At 41.4% G+C, this 24,933-nt stretch overlaps 1 protein-coding gene across 1 annotated transcript; it reads right to left on the minus strand.

Annotated features, from left to right (window-relative positions):
• Positions 1-17,729: 17,729 nt before the first annotated feature.
• LOC106600811 (gastrula zinc finger protein XlCGF57.1) lies at positions 17,730-21,219 on the minus strand. The gene is made up of 2 exons (XM_014192507.2): positions 20,929-21,219; positions 17,730-19,789 (listed from the first exon to the last, which is right to left on the minus strand). Exon 2 carries the CDS (start codon positions 19,613-19,615, stop codon positions 18,071-18,073), a length of 1,545 nt encoding a protein of 514 aa, XP_014047982.1. The 5' UTR covers positions 19,616-19,789; positions 20,929-21,219; the 3' UTR covers positions 17,730-18,070.
• Between the last annotated feature and the right edge of the window lie 3,714 nt (positions 21,220-24,933).

The raw sequence follows: 24,933 nt of genomic DNA on the forward strand, positions 1-24,933 counted from the left end.
AGGCTAAATTCAACATTTTTTTAAAAATATACATATATTATTTTTTGATAGATAAAGGGGTCATAAAATTCCAAATCAAATAGCTAAATTATCCATGTTAACAATTCCATATGTCAGCTTAGATCAATCAACTACTTATCTTACTGACAGTTGAAGTCGGAAGTTTACATACACTTAGGTTGGAGTCATTAAAACTCGCTTTTCAACCACTCCACAAATTTCTTGTTAACAAACTATAGTTTTGGCAAGTCGGATAGGACATCTACTTTGTGCATGACACAAGTAATTTTTTCAACAATTGTTTGCAGACAGATTATTTCACTTATAATTCACTGTATCACAATTCCAGTAGGTCAGAAGTTTACATACACTAAGTTGACTGTGCCTTTAAACAGCTTGGAAAATTCCATAAAATTATGTCATGGCTTTAGAAGCTTCTGATAGGCTAATTGACATAATTTGAGTCAATTGGAGGTTTGCCTGTGGATGTATTTCAAGGCCTACCTTCAAACTCAGTGCCTCTTTGCTTAACATCATGGGAAAATCCAAAGAAATCAGCCAAGACCCCAGAAAAAAAAATTGTAGACCTCCTCAAGTCTGGTTCATCCTTGGGAGCAATTTCCAAACGCCTGAAGGTACCACGTTCATCTGTACAAACAATAGTACGCAAGTATAAACATCATGGGACCACGCAGCCGTCATACCGCTCAGGAAGGAGACGCGTTCTGTCTCCTAGAGATGAACGTACTTTGGTGCGAAAAGTGCAATCAATCGCAGAACAACAGCAAAGGACCTTGTGAAGATGCTGGAGGAAACAGGTACAAAAGTATCTATATCCACAGTAAAACGAGTCCTATATCGACATAACCTGAAAGGCTGCTCAGCAAGGAAGAAGTCACTGCTCCAAAACCGCCATAAATAGCCAGACTACGGTTTGCAACTGCACATGGGGACAAAGATTGTACTTTTTGGAGAAATATCCTCTGGTCTGATAAAACAAAAATAGAACTGTTTGGCCATAATGACCATCGTTATGTTTGGAGGAAAAAGGGGGAGTGTCACGATTCCTACCAAAGGTAGCTCCCCTTCCTGCTCGGGTGGTGCTCGGCGGTCATCTTCACCGGCCTACTAGCTGCCACTGATTCCCTTTTCCCCCTTTCTGTTTATTGTTTGCACCTGTTTTGTGTTTGGCTGATTAGCTGGGTTATTTTAGCCCGTAGGCCCGCCTGCTCTGTGTGCGGGATTGTTTTGTGTATTTTGCTTCTGTGCACACTCATGTTTGAGGTGCTTGAACGTGGGTTTCCTCGGACTGTTTCAGTCCCCAGTGTTTGGGGCACTTTGTTTTTGTGTGCGCCCTGTATCTCCGTGGGGTGGCTTGTGTTTGCCGTTGTGTAACATTAAAGCACTACCCTGTACTCTCTGCTTCCTGCGCCTGACTTCGCACCCACTACGCCCAGAGCCTTACAGGGAGGCTTGCAAGCCGAAGAACACCATCCCAACTGTGAAGCATGTGGGTGGCAGCATCATGTTGTGGGGGTGCTTTGCTGCAAGAGGGTCTGGTGCACTTCTCAAAATCGATGACATCATGAGGCAGTAAAATTATGTAGATGCATTGAAGCAATATCTCAAGACATCATTTAGGAAGTTAAAGCTTGGTCACAAATGGGTCTTCCAAATGGACACTGACCCCAAGCACACTTCCAAAGTTGTGGCAAAATGGCTTAAGGACAACAAAGTCAAGGTATTGGAGTGGCCATCACAAAGCCCTGACCTCAATCCTATAGAAAATGTGTGGGCAGAACTGAAAAAGCGTGTGCGAGCAAGGAGGCCTACCAACCTGACTCAGTTACACCAGCTCTGTCAGGAGGAATGGGCCAAAATTCACCCAACTTATTGTGGGAAGCTTGTGGAAGGCTAACTGAAACGTTTGATCGAAGTTAAACAATTTAAAGGCAATGCTACCAAATACTAATTCAGTGTATGTGAAATTCTGACCAACTGGGAATGTGATGAAATAAATAAAATCTAAAGTTAATAATCCTCGCTACTATTATTCTGACATTTCACATTCTTAAAATAAAGTGATGATCCTAACTGACCTAAGCCAGGGAATTTTTATTAAGATTAAATGTCAGGAATTGTGAAAAACTGAGTTTACATGTATTTGGCTAAGGTGTATGTAAACTTCCGACTTCAATTGTATCTATCTACAGCGAGAATTCCTATCATAGTCTTCTCTTTAAAGCTACAGTCTGGGATTTGGGAATCTGTTCAATGGTAATCTCAATTCTTGATATACCCGTTGATTCTTTGAAGAATATAACAAAAAAATTACTCATGACCGTACCACAACTGTCTGTCTTTATCATATTACTCCATTGTTTACAAAAAACACTGTAAACAAATCTATCATGTGGTTAAATCTATCATGTGGAAGTTGGTCCTTGCATCTAGAACACTGTCTATGAATTTGAGAAGAGTTGAATTTCCCTAGCCCTCTACCTCAGCTGTTTACCAAAAACAAGTGGCGGGGACCCCATTTAATTGTATTCCAAATCACATACTGTAGCTTTAACACTCACTGGTCCAAGATGTCTTCTGTTACACTTGTATGGCCACTCCCATGACCAACCTTAGAAATAATCCACTCTTTATGCTGACCTGTTAACACATTGAACTGGTTTTCTGACCCATTTTTTCCAAACATAGAAGTCAAGTCCTTTACAAAAAATCTGATGTTCAATGCAAGTTTTGCATTGACCATCCTTTTTAGTCCAGAACTAGGTTTCATTTTGGATACATTTTGATCTAACATCAATTAATAATAGAGGGTTTCATAGTATGTCAAATCTAGGCCTATACATAGCAAGGAAACTATGTCAAAGAAAGATTTGCCTAAATGAAAAACCAATACACGCAGCAAATAACAGATTTGTGTGACAGTGAAGTTAGTGAAGTGCCCTGAAGGGAGTTACATTATATTTTGATTTATACCAGTGAGATAAGGACCATGTTAAGGACCATAAGGACCATGTTACAAAGATGTGACAAGACAGCTGAAAATGCCTTCAGGCCCAACAAACCCAAAGTTGATGATGATGAGGAATATTTCAAGAGAGCAGATAATCTGTTGAAAGGATTCATATTACATCTGATTGATTTATCTTGAATATGGGTGTTGGTAATTAAAGTTGTTGTTCAGACTGAGGCGTAGGTCATGCCAAGCAACACCACTTAAGAATGTTCACAAAATACCACCATGCCCCATTGGGCCTTATTGCTTGTATAGTCATGACAATGACCTTTTCATTTCCTGGCTGCCATCCATTTTAAAGGAACCTTTCTTCTGAGCATTGACAACGCAGGACTGGCCCATGATGACTTCAGGGAGAAGGAGGTTTTCAAACCTTATGTCACCCATGTGATCAGTACATTCATGTAAACGCATGCAGGTATTAATAAAATATAAACTATGGACAAATCAACAACAACAAAAAATCCTATTATCATGACATTGAACACTTTTAATAAAATCATATGCATATGATGATGTGCTTGATGTTATGTTTTGGATGGTATATTATATGGTTATTGATAATAATAACAACAACCTTGGCTTCTGAAAAGATGAAGAGGACCCTGAAAAATATGATACGCAGTAGGTCTCATATGATTTTGTTGACTTTTATCTTACATGTTAAAATCTATTGAAGTGCTATGTACATGCTAATAAAGCTCAATTCGATTTGATGAGTTGTATGCAGTAAGGGGAAGCAGCACTCCCTCTGCTGGCTTTCAGACACTAGATCTAGCTTTCAGACACTAGATCAACTCCAGTCCCAGTTTCTCAAGTACAAGATCTTTTCATATACAGTACAGTGCATTCGGAAGTTATTTTGTTACGTCACAGCCTTATTCTAAAAACAATTCTATCAATCTACGTACAATACCCCATACTGAGAAAGCACTAACAAGTTTTGAAATTGTATTATTTTTGTATTTTTTTTAAAATGAAATATTACAGAAGTATTCAGACCCTTTACTCAGTATTTTGTTGGAGCACCTTTGGCAGCGATTACAGCCTCAAGACTTCTTGGGTATGATGCTACAAGCTTGGCACACCTGTATTTGTGGAGTTTCTCCCATTCTTCTCTGCAGATCTTCTCAAGCTCTGTCAAGTTGCATGGGGAGCATCGCTGCAGAGCTATTTTCAGGTCTCTCCAGAGATGTTCATTTCGGATCAAGTCCGGGCTCTGGCTGGACCACTCAAGGACATTGAGACTTTTCCCAAAGCAACTTCTGCGTTGTCTTGGCAGAGCGCTTAGGGTCGTTGTGCTGTTGGAAGGTGAACCTTCGTCCCAGTCTGAGGTCCTGAGCAGGTTTTTCATCAAGAATCTCTCTGTACTTTGCTCCGTTCATCTTTCCCTCGATCCTGACTAGTCTCCTAGTCGATGCTGCTGAAAAACATCCCCACGGCCTGTTACTGCCACCATCATGTTTCACCATAGGGACGGTGCCAGGTTTCCTCCAGACGTGACACTTGTCATTCAGGCAGAAGACTTCAATCTTGGTTTCATCAGAACAGAGAATCTTGTTTCTCATAGTCTGACAGTCCTTTAGGTGCCTTTTGGCAAATTCCAAGTGGGCTGTCATGTGTCTTTTACTGAGGAATCGCTTCCGTCTGGCCACTCTACCAAAAAGGCCTGATTGGTGGAGTGCTGTAGAGATGGTTGTCATTCTGGAAGGTTCTCCCATCTCCACAGAGGAATTCTGAAGCTCTGTCAGAGCAACCATCAGGTTTTTGGTCACCTCCCTGACCAAGGCCCTTCTCCCCCGATTGCTCAGTTTGGCCAGGCGGCCAGCTCTAGGGCGAGTCTTCGTGGTTCCAAGCTTCTTCCATTTAAGAATGATGGAGGCCACTGTGTTCTTGGGGACCTTCAATGCTGCAGACATTTTTTGGTACTCTTCCCCAGATCTGTGCCTCAACACAATCCTGTCTTGAAGCTATACGGACAATTCCTTCGACCTCATGGCTTGGTTTTTGCTCTGACATGTATTGTCAACTGTGGGACCTTATATAGACAGGTGTGTGCCTTTCCAAATCATGTCCAATCAATTGAATTTACCACAGGTGGACTCCAATCAAGTAGTAGAAACATCTCAAGGATGATCAATGGAAACAGTCTGCATACGTATGTAAATAAGGTATTTCAGTTGTATTTTTTTTTAAATAAATTTGCAAAACTGTCTAAAAACCTGTTTCACTTTGTCATTATGGGGTATTGTGTAGATTGATGAGGACATTTTTTTTATTCCATTTTAGAATAAGGCTGTAACGTAACAAATATAGAAAAATGGAAGGGGTCTGAATACTTTCCGAATGCACTGTATATACAGGTAACTGCCAAAATAAAGTTAACACCAACATTGTGGCCATGTGAAAATAACTACCCACAAAACCCAAAGGAAAAACAGGCTGCCTAAGTATGGTTCCTAATCAGAGACAATGATAGACAGCTGCCTCTGGTTAGGAACCATACTCGGCCCAACACAAAGAAATACAAAAACATAGAATGCAAAACATAGAATGCCCACCCACCTATCACACCCTGGCCTAGCTAAACAGAGAAAACACAGCTCTCCTAGGTCAGAGCGTGACGCCATGGCTGAATACCCGTACCTGCATTTTAAATAGTAGGCATTTGGGGTATGCAAAATAATTACATTTTATAGCATGTGAAATATCAAAAATGTTGTATGCTTTAAATGCCAGGAAGTCATACTCATTTCGGCTTTTCATTTAGTAGAATTCGCAGCATACTATCGAGGAAGAGAATTGCCTTTTGAAACCCAGGTGTGTTTGACAACAGCTCTTAATCAGCTGAGGGGACCAGCTGTACCAAAATGAATGAATGGCGAGAATCAACGTAATTGCACATTAGATGACGCGTTGCAGTAGGATGAGCCTAGCATGCTGATATTTGTTGTTTACTGCATTCGTTTTTTACTAAACAGTACATTCTAAATAGTATGCAGTACAATAACTACACATTATGCAGTTTAAGTAAGTAGTAGGCAAGCCAGACTTTGGACACAGCCAGTGTCTAAAGGCGCCTGCATACTATGTTTGGTTTGCTCGTAGCAGAACTTGGCTAGGTGAAGCGACCATCTGTGCCTCGCATACTCCCTTAACTAAAAATCTAAGCCGTTGCGGGGAATTGTTTTAAGATGGTCATACCATGGATCATTTAGCTATTTGAATTTTAGGCCCGCTTTAGGTATTAAAAAAATTAATTTAACAATTATTTGATAAAATATAGAATTTGCCCTTTACCACTACAGCCCATAGAAACACATTGAATAACACATTAACTTCTTTGGGATAGGGGGCAGTATTTTCACGGCCGGATAAAAAACGTACCCGATTTAATCTGGTTACTACTCCTTCCCAGAAACTAGAATATGCATATAATAAGTGGATTTGGATAGAAAACACTCTAAAGTTTCTAAAACTGTTTGAATGGTGTCTGTGAGTATAACATAACTCATATGGCAGGCCAAAACCTGAGAAGATTCCATACAGGAAGTGCCCTGTCTGACAATTTGTTGTCCTTCTGCAGCCTCTCTATTGACATTACAGCATCTGTGCTGTAACGTGACACTTTCTAAGGCTTCCATTGGCTCTCTAAAGCCGCCAGAAAGTGGAATGGGGTGTCTGCTGTCTCTGGGCAAAGTACAGCAGCAGAGTTTGTAAGTGGTCAGCCTGGGGACAGTGAGACTGGAGATGCGCGTTCACGAGAACTCGCCATGTTTTTCTTTCAGTCTTTGAATGACTACAACGTTGCCCGGTTGGAACATTATTAGCAAAATAGCATAAAAATTGGTTTTAAACAGCGTTTGACATGCTTCTAAGTACGGTAATGGAATATTTTGAAAAAAATTGTCACGAAATGCGCTCGCGCATTACGCTTCGGATAGTGACCTGAACGCACGAACAAAACGGAGGTATTTGGATATAACTATGGATTATTTGGAACCAAAACAACATTTGTTGTTGAAGTAGAAGTCCTGGGAGTGCATTCTGACAAAGAACAGCAAAGGTAATCCAATTTTTTTAATAGTAATTCTGAGTTTAGGTTACCCCGAAGTTGGCGGATGTCAAAATAGCTAGCCTGTGATGGCTAGCTATTTTTAATATTGCAAAATGTGCTTTCGCCGAAAAGCTATTTTAAAATCGGACATAACGATTGCATAAAGGAGTTCTGTATCTATAATTCTTAAAATAATTGTTATGTATTTTGTCAACGTTTATCATGAGTAATTTAGTAAATTCACCGGAAGTTTTCGGTGGGTATGCTAGTTCTGAACATCACATGCTAATGTAAAAAGCTGTTTTTTGATATAAATATGAACTTGATTGAACAAAACATGCATGTATTGTATAACATAATGTCCTAGGAGTGTCATCTGATGAAGATCATCAAACGTTAGTGCTGTATTTAGCTGTGGTTTGGGTTTATGTGACATATATGCTTGCTTTGAAAATGGCTGTGTGATTATTTGTGTCTATGTACTCTCCTAACATAATCTAATGTTTTGCTTTCGCTGTAAAGCCTTTTTGAAATCGGACAATGTGGTTAGATTAACGAGAGTCCAATCTTTAAAATGGTGTAAAATAGTTGATGTTTGAGAAAACTGAATTGTGGTATTTTAGTTGGTTTTGTATTTCGCGCCGTGCGATGCCATTGGCTGTTGGCTAGGGGTTCCGCAGGCGGAACGGGGTTCCGCTAGCGGAACGTCTGTCCTCAACAGGTTAATAAATGTAAAAAATAAATCAGAAGGAATAAGGTTCTGAAGTGTCTGTACTATATTTTAGAGATATAAGAAAGCTCAGGAAACATTTGTGTCTTTTTTACACGTATTTACCCCCTCATTTTTGTTGGCACAAAACTACCTCCATACTTCCATTAATTTGTATGGGTTACCTTCAGACAAGTCATGTGACACTTCTGGGGGTCGTAGAGCAAAACAGAGAAAACATTACGTTCGCGAGAGTCTCCCTTTTCCATAGAGGGGTCATAATAGCTCATAATAGGTCAGATGCTACAAATGTTTTCGTGAGAAGACTGGTTTTTGTGATGACTCTTAAGGATTAAAAGACCGTCGCTTGAAAAACTAGATATATATTCTATCGTTAATGCTGTCTTTGGTGTGCTTAGGCGTGCTTATCAAAACACAATTACCTTTTTCCCACTCCTATCAAAATATTTTTTTTATTGAGTCATACAAAAGTAATACATTACATGAAGTTTAAAATGCATTCTGTGTAATGTAATATATTTTAATATGACTAATTTTTATAAAATAATTACATTTGATTAACCTGTTTGGGATAGGGGGCAGTATTTTCACGGCCGGATAAAAAACGTACCCGTTTTAATCTGGTTACTACTCCTGCCCAGAAACTATAATATGCATATAATTCATAGATTTGGATAGAAAACACTCTAAAGGTTCTAAAACTGTTTGAATGGTGTCTGTGAGTATAACAGAACTCATATGGCAGGCCAAAACCTGAGAAGATTCTATACAGGAAGTGCCCTGTCTGACAATTTGTTGTCCTTCTGTTGCATCTCTATCAAAAATACAGTATCTGTGCTGTAACGTGACATTTTCTAAGGCTTCCATGGGCTCTCAGAAGGCGCCAGAAAGTGGAACGAGGTGTCTGCAGTCTCTGGGCGAAGAACAGCAGGAGATTTTGTTACTGGTCAGCCTGGGAACAGTGACACTGGAGATGCGCGTTCATGAGGATTCTCCATTTTTTTCTTTCAGCCTTTGAATGAATAAAACGTTGCCCGGTTGGAATATTATCGCTATTTTACGAAAAATAGCATAAAAATTGATTTTAAACAGCGTTTGACATGCTTCGAAGTACGGTAATGGAATATTTAGATTTTTTTTGTCACGAAATGGATTGTGACCTGAACGCACGAACAAAACGGAGCTATTTCAATATAACTATGGATTATTTGGAACCAAAACAGCATTTGTTGTTGAAGTAGAAGTCCTGGGAGTGCATTCTGACGAAGAACAGCAAAGGTAATCCAATTTTTCTAATAGTAAATCTGAGTTTGTTGGTTTGGTTTGGTTCCAAATAATCCATAGTTATATCCAAATAGCGGCGTTTTGTTTGTGCGTTCAAGACACTATCCGAAAGGTAAAGAAGGGTGATGCGCCCGGCGCGTTTCGTGACAAAAAAAATTCTAAATATTCCATTACCGTACTTCGAAGCATGTCAAACGCTGTTTAAAATCAATTTTTATGCGATTTTTCTCGTAAAAAAGCGATAATATTCCGACTGGGAAACCCTGTTTTCGTTCAAAGACGAAAAAATAAAAACATGGAGTCGTCTCGTGCACGCGACCCCAGTCTCATTGTTCTCAGATTGACCACTATCCAAATGCGCTACTGTTTTTCGCCATGGCCTGCAAAGTCATCATTCAACGTTCTGGCGCCTTCTGAGAGCCTATGGGAGCCTTAGCAAATGTCACGTTACAGCAGAGATCCCCTGTTTTGGATAGAGATGATCAAGAAGGCCAAGAAATAGTCAGAGAGGGTGCTTCCTGTTTGGAATCTTCTCAGGTTTTGGCCTGCCAAATGAGTTCTGTTATACTCACAGACACCATTCAAACAGTTTTAGAAACTTTGGAGTGTTTTCTATCCAAAGCTAATTATTCTATGCATATTCTAGTTTCTGGTAATAATCAGATCAAATCGGGTACATTTTTTATCCGGCCGTGAAAATACTGCCCCCTATCCATAACAAGTTAACAAGGCACGCCTGTTAATTGAAACCCAATTGAGATGGTTTAGGATGAGTTGGACCACAGAGTGAAGGGAAAGCAGCCAACGAGTGCTCAGCATATGTGGGAACTCCTTCAAGATTGTTGGAAAAGCATTCCTCATTAAGCTGGTTGAGAGAATGCCAAGAGTGTGCAAAGCTATCAACAAGGGTGGCTACTTTGAAGAATCTCAAAGACAAAATATATTTTGATTTGTTTAACACTTTTTTGGTTACAACATGATTCCATATGTGTTACTTCATAGTTTTGATGTCTTCACTATTATTCTACAATGTAGAAAATAGTAAAAATAAAGAAAAACCCTGGAATGAGTAGGTGTGTCCAAACTTTTGACTGGCACTGTATATATATACATATATATATATATTTTTTTATATATTTTTATCAGTCGTCTTCCTCAAATGAAGGGGATGATGACACAATCTTTGCAAGATGGAGGAATCTGATTTCATTGGTCCTCAACTTGCGGTTTAGTCATTTAATTTATGGTAAGTGAAGTTAGCCGTGAGTTAGTCTGCCCCTGAGCAGGTTGGTTCTGAAGTATTCATTGCCATAAAAATGTACCTGGCTAAAAGGTGAGCCACTTTCGTATGACCGGTTATTACCTCGCTAACTCCTCAAACATGCTTCGTAGGATACCCCTCTGATAACTGAAACACACACACATTAAGCCCCTTAAAAACCCCTATGCTCCTTTGAGACCCCTCTTCAAAGTCACTGAGATCTATTCTTCTAGCCCTGGTAGCCAGAATAATGGCAACTGGGCATTTTTATACATGACCCTAAGCATGATGGGATGTTAATTGCTTAATTAGGTCAGGAACCACACCTTTTCGGAAGCACCTGCTTTCAATACACTTTGTATCCCTCATTTTCTCAAGTGTTTTCGTTTATTTGGGCAGTTACCAGTAAATATATATATACTACATGACCAAAAAGTATGTGGACACCTGCTCATCAAACATCTCATTCCAAAATCATGAGCATTAATATAGAGTTGGTCCCTCCTTTGCTGCTTTAACAGCCTCCACTCTTCTGGGAAGGGTTTCCTATAGATGTGGGAACATTATTGAGGGGACATGCTCTGTTCAGCCACAAGAGCATTAGTGAGGTCATGCACTGATGTTGGGTGACTAGGCCTGGCTCGGAGTCAGCATTCCAATTCATCCCAAAGGTGTTCGATGGGGTTGAGGTCAGGGCTCTGTGCAGGCCAGTCAAGTTCTTCTACACCAATCTCGACCAAATATTTCTGTATGGATGTTCGCTTTGGGTACGGGGGAATTTTCATGATGAAACAGGAAAGGGCCTTCCCCAAACTGTTGCCATGAAGTTGGAAGTACAGAATCCTCTAGAATGTCATTGTATGCAGTGGTGTTCAGATTTCCCTTCACTAAAACTAAGGGGCCTAGCTGGAACCATGAAAAACAGCCCCAGATCACTATTCCTCCTCCACCAAACTTTACAGTTGGCATTATTTATTGGGGCAGGTAACGTTCTCCTGGCATCTGCCAAACGCAGATTCGTCTGTCAGCCTGCCAAATGGTGAAGTGTGATTTATCATTCCAGAGAACGCATTTCCACTGCTATAGAGTCCAATGATGGCGAGTTTTACACCACTTCAGCCGACGCTTGGCATTGCGCATGGTGATCTTAGGCTTGTGTGCGGCTGCTCGGCCATGGAAAACCATTTCATTAAGCTCCCGGCAAACAGTTATTGTGCTGATGTTGCTTCCAGAGGCAGTTTGGAACTCGGTAGTGAGTGTTGCAACTGAAGACAGATGATTTTACGCGCTGTGCGCTTCAGCACTCGGCGGGCCCATTCTGTGAGCTTGTGTGGCCTACCACTTCGCAGCTGAGCCGTTGTTGCTCCTAGATGTTTCCACTTCACAATAACAGCACTTACAGTTGACCACGGGAGCTCTAGCAGGGAAGACATTTGAAGGACTGACTTGTTGGTCATCCTATGATGGTGCCACGTTGAAAGTCACTGAGCTCTTCAGTAAGGCCAGTCTACTGCCAATGTTTGTCTATGGAGATTACATGGCTGTGTGCTCAATTTTATACACCTGTTAGTAACGGGTGTGGCTGAAATAGCTGAAATGTCCACATACTTTTGTATAAACAGTGTATATATAAATATATATACTGCTCAAAAAAATAAAGGGAACACTTAAACAACACATCCTAGATCTGAATGAAAGAAATAATCTTATTAAATACTTTTTTCTTTACATAGTTGAATGTGCTGACAACAAAATCACACAAAAATAATCAATGGAAATCCAATTTATCAACCCATGGAGGTCTGGATTTGGAGTCACACTCAAAATTAAAGTGGAAAACCACACTACAGCTTGATCCAACTTTGATGTAATGTCCTTAAAACAAGTCAAAATGAGGCTCAGTAGTGTGTGTGGCCTCCACGTGCCTGTATGACCTCCCAACAATGCCTGGGCATGCTCCTGATGAGGTGGCGGATGGTCTCCTGAGGGATCTCCTCCCAGACCTGGACTAAAGCATCCGCCAACTCCTGGACAGTCTGTGGTGCAACGTGGCGTTGGTGGATGGAGCGAGACATGATGTCCCAGATGTGCTCAATTGGATTCAGGTCTGGGAAACGGACGGGCCAGTCCATAGCATCAATGCCTTCCTCTTGCAGGAACTGCTGACACACTCCAGCCACATGAGGTCTAGCATTGTCTTGCATTAGGAGGAACCCAGGGCCAACCGCACCAGCATATGGTCTCACAAGGTGTCTGAGGATCTCATCTCGGTACCTAATGGCAGTCAGGCTACCTCTGGCGAGCACATGGAGGGCTGTGCGGCCCCCCAAAGAAATGCCACCCCACACCATGACTGACCCACTGCCAAACCGGTCATGCTGGAGGATGTTGCAGGCAGCAGAACGTTCTCCACGGCGTCTCCAGACTCTGTCACGTCTGTCACGTGCTCAGTGTGAACCTGCTTGCATCTGTGAAGAGCACAGGGCGCCAGTGGCGAATTTGCCAATCTTGGTGTTCTCTGGCAAATGCCAAACGTCCTGCACGGTGTTGGGCTGTAAGCACAACCCCCACCTGTGGACGTCGGGCCCTCATAACACCCTCATGGAGTCTGTTTCTGACCGTTTGAGCAGACACATGCACATTTGTGGCCTGCTGGAGGTCATTTTGCAGGGTTCTGGCAGTGCTTCTCCTGCTCCTCCTTGCACAAAGGCGGAGGTAGCGGTCCTGCTGCTGGGTTGTTGCCCTCCTACAGCTTCCTCCACGCCTCCTGATGTACTGGCCTGTCTCCTGGTAGCGCCTCCATGCTCTGGACACTACGCTGACAGACACAGCAAACCTTCTTGCCACAGCTCGCATTGATGTGCCATCCTGGATGAGCTGCACTACCTGAGCCACTTGTGTGGGTTGTAGACTCCGTCTCATGCTACCACTAGAGTGAAAGCACCACCAGCATTCAAAAGTGACCAAAACATCAGCCAGGAAGCATAGGAACTGAGAAGTGGTCTGTGGTCCCCACCTGCAGAACCACTCCTTTATTGGGGGTGTCTTGCTAATTGCCTATAATTTCCACCTGTTGTCTATTCCATTTGCACAACAGCATGTGAAATGTATTGTCAATCAGTGTTGCTTCCTAAGTGGACAGTTTGATTTCACAGAAGTGTGATTGACTTCGAGTTACATTGTGTTGTTTAAGTGTTCCCTTTATTTTTTTGAGCAGTGTATATATATAAACAATGTCTACACTGTATTTCTGATCAATTTTATCTTATTTTAAAGGACAAGAAATGTGCTTTTCTTTCAAAAACAAGGACATTTCTAAGTGACCCCAAACTTTTTAACAGTAGTGTATATACAGTTGAAGTCGGAAGTTTACTTACACTTAGGTTGGAGTCATTAAAACTTGTTTTTCAAACACTCCACAAATTTCTTGTTAACAAGCTATAGTTTTGGCAAGTCGGATAGGACATCTACTTTGTGAATGACACAAGTCATTTTTCCAACAATTGTTTACAGACAGACTATTTCACTTATAATTCACTGTATCACAATTCCAGTGGGTCAGAAGTTTACATACACTAAGTTGACTGTGCCTTTAAACAGCTTGGAAAATTCCAGAAAATGATGTCATGGCTTTAGAAGCTTCTGATAGGCTAATTGACATCATTTGAGTCAATTGGAGGTTTGCCTGTGGATGTATTTCAAGGCCTACCTTCAAACTCAGTGCCTCTTTGCTTGACATCATGGGAAAATCCAAAGAAATCAGCCAAGACCCCAGAAAAAAATTGTAGACCCCCTCAAGTCTGGTTCATCCTTGGGAGCAATTTCCAAATGCCTGAAGGTACCACGTTCATTTGTACAAACAATACACGCAAGTATAAACACCATGGGACCACGCAGCCGTCATACCGCCCAGGAAGGTGACGTGTTCTGTCTCCTAGAGATTAACGCACTTTGGTGCGAAAAGTGCAAATCAATCCCAGAACAACAGCAAAGGACCTTGTGAAGATGCTGGAGGAAACAGATACAAAAGTATCTATATCCACAGTAAAACGAGTCATATATCGACATAACCTGAAAGGCCACTCAGCAAGGAAGAAGTCACTGCTCCAAAACCGCCAAAAAAAAGCCAGACTACGGTTTGCAACTGCACATGGGGACAAAGATCGTACTTTTTGGAGAAATGTCCTCTGGTCTGATGAAACAAAAATAGAACCGTTTGACCATAATGACCTTCGTTATGTTTGGAGGAAAAAGGGGGAGACTTGCAAGCCGAAGACCACCATCCCAACTGTGAAGAACGGGGGTGGCAGCATCATATTGTGGGGGTGCTTTGCTGCAGGAGGGACTGATGCACTTCACAAAATAGATGGCATCATGGGGAAGGAAAAGTATGTGGATATATTGAAGTAACATCTCAAGACATCAGTCAGGAAGTTAAAGCTTGGTCACAAATGGGACTTCCAAATGGACAATGACCCCAAGCATACTTCCAAAGTTGTGACAAAATGGCTTAAGGACAACAAAGTCAAGGTATTGGAGAGGCCATCACAAAGCCCTGACCTCAATCCTATAGAAAATGTGTGGGCAGAACTGAAAAAGTGTGTGTGAGCAAGGCCTAGAAACCTGACTCAGTTACACCAGCTCTGTCAGGAGGAATGGGCCAAAATTCACCCAACTTATTGTGGGAAGCTTGTGGAAGGCTATCCTAAATGTTTGACCCAAGTTAAACAATTTAAAGGCAATGCTACCAAATACTAATTGAGTGTATGTAAACTTCTGACCCACTGAGAATGTGATGAAAGAAATAAAAGCTGAAATAAGTAATTCTCTACTATTATTCGGACATTTCACATTCTTAAAATAAAGTGGTGATCCTAACTGACCTAAAACAGGGGATTTTTTACTAGAATTAAATGTCAGGAATTGTGAAAAACTGAGTTTAAATGTATTTAGCTAAGGTGTATGTAAACTTCCAAATTCAACTGTGTATATATATATATATATATATATATATATATATATATATACACAAACCCTGTGTTTACTGTTCGGTAATTCATAAAACTAGAATAATTGGATAGATTCTATTTATATGATCCAACTCCTAACAGTCCTATCTTGTCATTCGATTTTTGATTGATGTTCACACTTTTCTACACAGAGTGAGGTACTATCGAAGGAGGTGATGAAAATGTTTGGTGGGAAAATGTTTGAAGTGAAATTACATTACAGTAATGAAGGTTTTGATGCCCTGTGGTATTTTAATTTCATTTACTTACTTTTCTCTTATATGTTTTGCAGTAACAGCAGAATGTCGTCATCCTCCACCAGAACCACGACCGTGATCACTACGATGGAGGATGGAGAGGCTAGTCTGGACCTGAAGTGGGAAAACTGTTTGGACTTAAAATTGATGATATGCTGTAGGTTGTGTAGCGGTGCAATCTTATTTGTCTTGCAGTAACATCGGTGGAAGTTCCTCCACCACAACGCAAGACAGTGACCATGGTGGATGGAGGAGAATCAATGTGGTGGGAAAATATTTTAAAATAAATAATGAAACTTTTTTTTAAAAATGAAAAATACAAGATATAGGTTTGTGACTCACCTTCTCTCCTGTTTGTCTTGCAGCAGTAGCAGCTCCACGGTGGTATCTGTGATAAAGGAGATGGCGAGGTGGTCTCATGCCATACCTAGTCACACACCGAATGAGGTTCTAGTCATGGCAAGGGTCAACCCAACTAAATTAACTAATCAAGCTATTCTTTCTCTAAAAAAATGAATTCCCTTCATTTTCAAGATAAACCTGTTACATCTTAAACATAAGTGTGAGTTCTAGTGAATCTATTATAAAGGTATAATACTCAGGAAGTGTGATATATGTGTGTAAAAGTCCATTTAATTTGTTCCAATGATATTGTGAACCTAACAGTGCTGCTGGTGGTTGGAGGATTAAAATGATCAATGATAGTGTGAACCTAACAGTGCTGCTGGTGGTTGGAGGATTAAAATGATCAATGATATTGTGAACCTAACAGTGCTGCTGGTGGTTGGAGGATTAAAATGATCAATGATATTGTGAACCTAACAGTGCTGCTGGTGGTTGAAGGATTAAAATGATCAATGATATTGTGAACCTAACAGTGCTGCTGGTGGTTGGAGGATTAAAATGATCAATGATAGTGTGAACCTAACAGTGCTGCTGGTGGTTGGAGGATTAAAATGATCAACTGACCTTGTCTGTGGTTACTGGTATCTTAATTCTGTATCTCAGAGCAAACATATCTATAGTGCCATAGTACTAGTGTGCAATAAAGTGTCTGTTACAACTAAGAATTGTAAAAACAACCATGAAATCACATACCTAGCAAGCAGTGGCATAAAGTACCAAAGTCATTTGTGTTATCTATACTTTACTGTACTTTACTGTCCCGTGTGGCTCAGTTGGTAGAGCATGGTGTTTGCAACGCCAGGGTTGTGGGTTTGATTCCCACGGGGAACCAGTACGGGGGAAAAAATGTGTGAAATGTATGCATTCACTACTGTAAGTTGCTCTGGATAAGAGCGTCTGCTAAATGACTAAAATGTAATGTAAAATGTTACTATCTATATTTTAGAGAGCTTTGACCTCACCACATTCCTAAAGAAAATAAGGTACTTTTTACTCCATGTTTTCCCTGACACCTAAAAATACTGATTACATTTTGAATGCTTAGCAGGACTGGAAAATGGTCCAATTCACACATTTATCAAGAGAACATCCCTACTGCCTCTGATCTGGCAGACTCATGAAGCACACATGGTTCGTTTGTAAATTATGTCAGTGTTGGAGTGTGCCTCTAGCTATCCATAAATGTAAAATATATTAAAATTGTGCCCTCTGATTTGCTTAATATTAGCAATTTGAAATAATTTATACTTAAGTATATTTAAAACCCAAAACTTTTACTCAAGTAGTATTTTACTGAGTGACTTTCACTTTAGTCATTTTCTACTAAGATATCTTTACTTGTACTCAAGTACAAAAATTGGGTACTTTTTCCACCACTGCTAGCAGGGAAGTGATGGTGATCACAAACATATGGGAGTGTGTGTGAGTCAGCTTTTTTACAATGAAAATACTACAGTACCCATTTTTACTACAGTGCTACCAGTATCTATACTACTTTCTCAGCTCTGTATACGTCAATAATAATGAGCATAGTGGCGATAGAGTAGTGTGCAATTGTGGTACAACATTCAGGGTGCAACATTCAGTCTTGAACTGTTACCAATGTTCTAGTAAAGAGATTCATTTGCCGCTCCGGTTGACAATATCATAATTCAGGATCATATTTCAGGACGAGACAAAAGAAAGGTGAGATTTGGTGTTGCATTAGTTTCTTTAATAATGAATTCCAGTACATGGTTTAGGAATTACATGTTATCAATAAGTGATTTTTCTGGTTGGAAAGAAACTGGAATGGCACTCACTACAACACAGACCAGACGAGATACAAAGTTTTCTATAAGTCCCTCAGTAACTTCACTGATCCCAACATACAGACATTTGCATAATAGCAAATCAGTCAAGTTCACCCCCAAAGAACATAACTCAAAAAGCACAAAAGGTATGAAAAACGTAAGAAAAGTGTAAGGAAAAACATATATATATATATAGTATTTATATAAAAAAAGGAATAATACTTAAGAGGTTAAAGGTATTTAGCTACTATCAGTACTGCGGCTGCTGCTGCCACCACTGCTGCTGCTGCTGATGCTGGAGCTGCTGCTGCTCATGTCTGATCTCTCTCTTTTGTGAATTTGCTCATGTGCTTTGAGATGGCCTGACTGGCTGAAGTTCTTCCCACACTGGAGGCAGGCGAAAGGTCGCTCCCCAGTGTGGATTTGCTGGTGTGCTTTAAGATGTCCCAAACGGCCAAAGCTCTTACCGCACTGTGTGCAGCCGAATGGCCTCACCCCGGAATGTATCTTCTCGTGTGTTTTAAGGACCCCCGAGTTGCTGAATGTCTTCCCGCACTGAGAGCAGCAGTACGGTTTCTCGCCGGTATGAATCTGCAGGTGATTGTGGTAGCTCATTTCCTTGGTGAAGCTCTTCCCACAGTGTTGGCAGCAGAAAGGCCTCTCTCCGGTGTGGCTTAGCTGGTGGGCTTTGAGCTCCTTGGACTGCCCAAAGCTCTTCCCACACTGAAGGCAACAGAAGGGCTTCTCGCCGGTGTGTAGCCGCTGGTGTGAGCGGAGGTCATCTGCTTTGGTGAAGCCCTTGGGGCAGTGGGCACAGATGTAGGGTTTCTGACCTGTGTGAATGAGCTGGTGCCTCTTCAGGTTCCCTGCCTGGCCGAAGCTTTTGCCGCACTGCGAGCAGGTATACGGCCTCTCTCCTGTGTGAATGCGCTGGTGTGTTTTGAGGTTCCCCAGAGTGCTGAAATTCTTCCCACACTGGGTGCAAGAGAAAGGCTTCTCCCCACTGAGGTTACGAGGTTTGCGTGGAGTTGTGCTATGCCCTTTCGTGCTTGTGTGACCTGGGCCTTTGCCAGCATGGGTGGACTGCAGCTCGTAGAGGCCTCCTGCACCAGGGAACTCGTTGTCCAGCCTATGGCCTTCCATGACCCCGTCATGGCTGAGCTTGTTTAGCTCGGTCCGGAGCTCTGCCATGTGGATGGACTCTAGGCTCATCTCGGTCTTGATGTGGCTGGACATCAGGTTGGGCTCGTACTCAGTCTTGATGGCCCCGAGCTCGGTGGTGTAATAACACTGCAGGTCAGCGTGCTGCTCCGACCTGATGTAGTCCAGGCTGTCGGACACGTGGGTGATGTAGTCGAACACCAGGCTGGGCTCGTAGTGAGACTTCATAGAATACGAGTCGCTCTCGTACTCGGAGCTGTGGAAGCAGTGGAGGTCGTGGACGTGGTGCTCAGACTTGATGTAGTCCAACCCACTGATCTCCATCTTGATCTGTTCGTGGCCCAGCTCCGCCGTACTCAGTGGCTGGATCTCTGACAGGTCCACGGTGCGGATGGGGTCCAGGTCGTCTGCGGGCTCAGTCTTCACGCAGGGCAGCATGACCATGGGCTCTGCAATCTCTGCCGCCAGCGTGCCGAGCGTGGGTGTACTGCAGTCGGACGAGAGCAGGTGGAGGGTTGGCGAGGTGCACTCAGGCCGAAGTGGATCCAGCGGTGGCGAGCCACACTCTGATGCATGCAGCGTGTCGAGTCCTAGCGTAATGCACTCTGTCTCTAACTCTGCCATGGCTGCAGAGTCCTTAAGCACCCGTCTCCAGTTAGTCCCGTAATGGATCAGAGAATAGTACTACTTTGCCCTGAAAAGAGCCTTGGTCCACTTCAGTGTCCCTCTGACAGTACAGCTTGTTCTGATGCCAAGCCTTCTTCCTTGGGTTAGGAGCAAAACCTATCTTTGAAGCCCCTGGAATGAAAGAAGACAAGGGATATGAAATAATTCAGTTTAAAAATATAACCCATTGTCTTCTACAGGCCTCACTTCAATTAGAATATAGCAGTGGTAATGTAACTGATAGGCCTAGTTGGGAAAGTAATAAAAAAATAACAGGTCTGTCAACTCATAACATTGGCTTATAATTACACAAATAAAACAAGCACACAGAATACTAAAAAGATAACTACACAGACTCACAATAACTAGTGACAAGCAAGCTATATGTATGAGAAAACACAAACGTGCAATGACAATAGAGATGTGCAAACTTCGAGAACTGTTTGTATTTTGTATCTCGAAAAGTTTTAATGATGGCTGGTGAGAAGTTGGCAGCCAAACGTCCTGAAATAGTTTTGGCTACTTCTTAACTTCACAACATTCATGCTCATCAATTCGATGACTATACAATAACTCGCCTTGAAATCTAAATATCACATGCTACCAAAATTAAGGACTTTAAATGTTACCTTCAACATGAGTGTTCATGCAATACCTGCATGTTCTGACCAGCTAGGTAGAATGACAAACCCGCCACGCACATCATGCACTAGTCGGCTGCAAGAATCTGGCGGTGATTTTTTTTCTCAGCCAGTTGGTTGAGGATGGCAATAAGCAAGCTATTGGGTGACATATGAAGCGCTTACAACCAGCACAAACTTTTCGGAGAGGGGATTTTTTTCACCAGCCAACTCTTTGCATAATTTTTAAAAGACATTTCAGTTTACCAGCTGACTACTATCATACAAAGACAGGGCAAGATGCCATTTCTAGCTAACTAGCTAGCCAGTGGCCATCTTGTTTATCGCTAACGTCGATGCTGCTAGCTAGCTTTACAGATGCGTCTAACTAGCTCGATGACATGTAGCTAGGAAGGAAAGAAAGTGAGACGGCTATACTGTACTGTTACTAGCTACTTTTTTTATTCACCTTGAGCGTGCATCCTGAACCCTTGCAGGTAGTACTAGGCAAGTGTCGTTAAACTAAATAAATTGTGTCGAATTACGAAACCTGTGTTGGGCCATGCACATTCACACACTGGCATATGAGGAAAGAGGTGGAAAAAGAAGGAAATCAGTATATAAAAAAAACAACAAGCTAGCAATAGCTACCTGCGGTTTCTCCGATTCATGGCTTTTTTAGCCTTCGGCTCGCTGTCGCCACAGTTGCTTGGCTTCAAACTGAACCGGACCCGCCACGTCCACCTCGACCGAGCAACCCTGCAGCCTCCGTATTGCTTTCTCCTTTCTTTTCCTTACTCCCTCTCTCCTCTCCTCCCTCTCCCCCTCTCTCTCATTGACTAATTCTGCTTCGTTTTCACTCCCTTGACGCTTTTCCTCGATGTTTCTGCTGTGCACTTCCGTCGTCTGATGGAAATGCGCGCGCAGCATGCGTTCATCTCGCTTCATATATTGCTATCATTCTCTCCACTGATCAATGGACTCGGCTCGTAAACGCAGTTGTAAATCAATCAGAGTATTGTCAAAGACCAGCCCTGTCAGAGACCACTCTTGTAAATCGTCCAGGCTACATCATAGGCCAGGCTAGTGCTTGCAAAAACATAATTACAGACATAAAGACAGTAACTGAACTGTAAAGGAACGTCTTTGATTTTATTTTTTCCAATAACGTATGTATAACATATTTCAACTATTCATGTAACTTGACATAAACTCAAAGTATAGCAGTAGTTCAATAGCGACTAACTTGCACTTTGTGTTGCAGTACCTCTCTTTATTTCTACTTCTCTCCACTATTTATTGTTCAAATTACATTTTCACTCCAGATGTATATATATACCCATGGTAAATAAAAGCAACACATGACCAAGTGTTTACATTACATAGACATTAGAGTTGGTACTAATAACTGGGTCCCTGATTTGAGTCAGAATCTGATGCAGCTTTTTTTTGTTTGAGCACCTGGACCAGCCTTAAATGTCTGCACACATCCCTGCTGAGAAGACAAGCACAAAGACCTCCACTGACGCCAGGTACCTAAAATCACGAGACTCAGACATGAGACACTTTTCATGACTTTTACCTGCTTGGCTTATATTGGCAATATAGGGTGCACAACCAATCAATTACACTATCGGATCAATTACTGTAAGTGCCAGGGAGAAAAGAAGGACCAGCAGGACTGTGGCCTTCGATGATTGCAGTTGTGCACTTCTAATTTAAACCCATTTAAATAATCTGTTTCTCTGTATCCTGACCTGACATATAGCAACACTTGATATAGCCTACAATAAAATAGCCTGCTGCCATGACACAAGGCAGTATGAGAGAAACTATCACTTTAACAAAATATAAATGTTCAATAAAGTATTGTATCATTTTTTTTTCATGGCATGATTTAAAGCAGCGATTCACAACTGGTGGGTCCCGACCCAAATTTGGGTCGCAGGAGGTTTCGAATGGGTATTGGGTGTTTTGAGTCCCCCAAAAAATATATTTCTTTTTTTAAATGAAAAATACACCAGTCTGAACATAAACGACTTACACCAGGTAGAAAGTGTGAAGAAATACGGAACTTGCATTTTTTTTATTATTTAATCTCTGAAAATGTTTTCTTCAATCACAGTATTTTAAATATAGAGCTATTAGCAGCGCTATTTTGGTTGATTTTGTGCTCTCAAACCAGTGATTTAATTATTGACAATGAAAGAGGTGGGAATGTTGTTCCCTTGTCATATAATTGCTACATTTACTATCAATATAGCATCAAAAATAGTTTTCCAGATTGTATTTTGGCAATTATTTTTTCGCAATGTGAATATTGAGACAAGCTGGATGAGAACCACTGTTTTAAAGTGATAGTCTACTCAAAATACAACAAAAACATGATTTCCCACTTACCTTGGCTGTTATTGATTCACCAAGACAGTTTTGGTACATACATGTCACATACCTGGGTTCATCATAACCATGTGTGTACACCACCTAACAGTAATGTCCCAGAGCATTTATTGGCCGTTTTTATTAACAACACTTAAGGGATTTCCAGACTGTAAGCGATTGGCTGGAGTGGAGTTCGCCCAACTAGAGTAGATTCTTATTTTCTCCGCCTCGGCTGAGCGGCTTTCACGTGCACGAGCACCGTCGACCGCTCTGCCTGGATATAATTCCGCCCATCGCCATTATAAATGAATGCTAAACTCTGCTACCGCTTCCTGTCTAAACACAATACCAGAATATTACTTTATTTTCAGGTTTACCTTAAGATGTATGAGGAAAATTGCCTCCCATCCCACATTTAGATAGTAATTGCTCACCAAATGCCTTGGAAATTATTCTGAATAACAAGAACAAATTAAATACATCTCATTGGATGACATCCAAGTTTCAAATCAAATAACATTTTATTGGTCACACACATGGTTAGCAGATGTTATTGCAAGTGTAGCAAAATGCTTGTGCTTCTAGTTCAGACAGTTCAGCAATATCTAACAAGTAATATCTAACAATTCCACAACAAATACCTAATACACACAAATCTAAGTAAAGGAACGTTCTTTATATAAGAATATATAAATATATGGATGAGCAACGACAGAGCGGCATAGGCTAAGATGCAATAGATAGAATACAGTATATACAGTTGAAGTCAGAAGTTTACATACACTAAGGTCGGAGACATTAAAACTCGTTTTTCAACCACCCCACAAATTTCTTGTTAACAAACTATAGTTTTTTGCAAGTCGGTTAGGACATCTACTTTGTGCATGACACAAGTCATCTTTCCAACAATTGTTTACAGATTATTTCACTTATAATTCACTATATCACAATTCCAGTGGGTCAGAAGTTTACATACACTAAGTTGACTGTGCCTTTAAACAGCTTGGAAAATTCCATAAAATGATGTCATGGCTTTAGATGCTTCTGATAGGCTAATTGACATCATTTGAGTCAATTGGAGGTGTACCTGTGGATGTATTTCAAGGCCTACCTTCAAACTCAGTGCCTCTTTGCTTGACATCATGGGAAAATCAAAAGAAATCATCCAAGACCTCCGAAAAGAAATTGTAGACCTCCACTAGTCTGGTTCATCCTTGGGAGCAATTTCCAAATGCCTGAAGGTACTACGGTCATCTGTACAAACAATAGTACACAAGTATAAACACCATGGGACCACGCAGCCGTCATACCGCTCAGGAAGGAGACGCGTTCTGTCTCCTAGAGATGAACGTACTTTGGTGCGAAAAGTGCAAATCAATCCCAGAACAACAGCAAAGGACCTTGTGAAAATGCTGGAGGACACTGGTACAAAAGTATCTATATCCACAGCAAAACAAGACATATATCGACATAACCTGAAAGGCCACTCAGCAAGGAAGAAGCTACTACTCCAAAACCACCATAAAAAAGCCAGACTACGGTTTGCAACTGCACATGGGGACAAAGATCGTACTTTTTGGAGAAATGTCCTCTGATGAAACAAAAATAGAACTGTTTGGCCATAATGACCATATTTATGTTTGGAGGAAAAAGGGGGGAGGCTTGCAAGCCGAAGAACACCAACCCAACCATGAAGCACGGGGGTGGCAGCATCATGTTGTGGGGGTGTTTTGCTGCAGGAGGGACTGGTGCACTTCACAATATAGATGGCATCGTGAGGAAGGGAAAATGATGTGGATATATTGAAGTAACATCTCAAGACATCAGTCAGGAAGTTAAAGCTTGGTGGCAAATAGGTCTTCCAAATGGACAATGACCCCAAGCATACTTCCAAAGTTGTGGCAAAATGGCTTAAGGACAACAAAGTCAAGGTATTGGAGTGGTCATCATAAAGCCCTGACCTCAATCCTATGGAAAATGTGTGGGCAGAACTGAAAAAGCGTGTGCGAGCAAGGAGGCCTAGAAACCTGACTCAGTTACACCATCTCTGTCAGGAGGAATGGGCCAAAATTCACCCAACTTATTGTGTGAAGCTTGTGGAAGGCTACCCAAAACGTTTGACTCAAGTTAAACAATTTAAAGGCAATGCTACCAAATACTAATTGAGTGTATGTAAACTTCTGACCCACTGGGAATGTGATGAAAGCAATAAAAGCTGACATGAATAATTATCTCTACTGTTATTCTGACATTTCACATTCTTAAAATAAAGTG

The sequence above is a fragment of the Salmo salar genome, chromosome ssa03 (assembly GCF_905237065.1).
Source record: "Salmo salar chromosome ssa03, Ssal_v3.1, whole genome shotgun sequence".
Classification (NCBI taxonomy): Eukaryota; Metazoa; Chordata; class Actinopteri; order Salmoniformes; family Salmonidae; genus Salmo; species Salmo salar.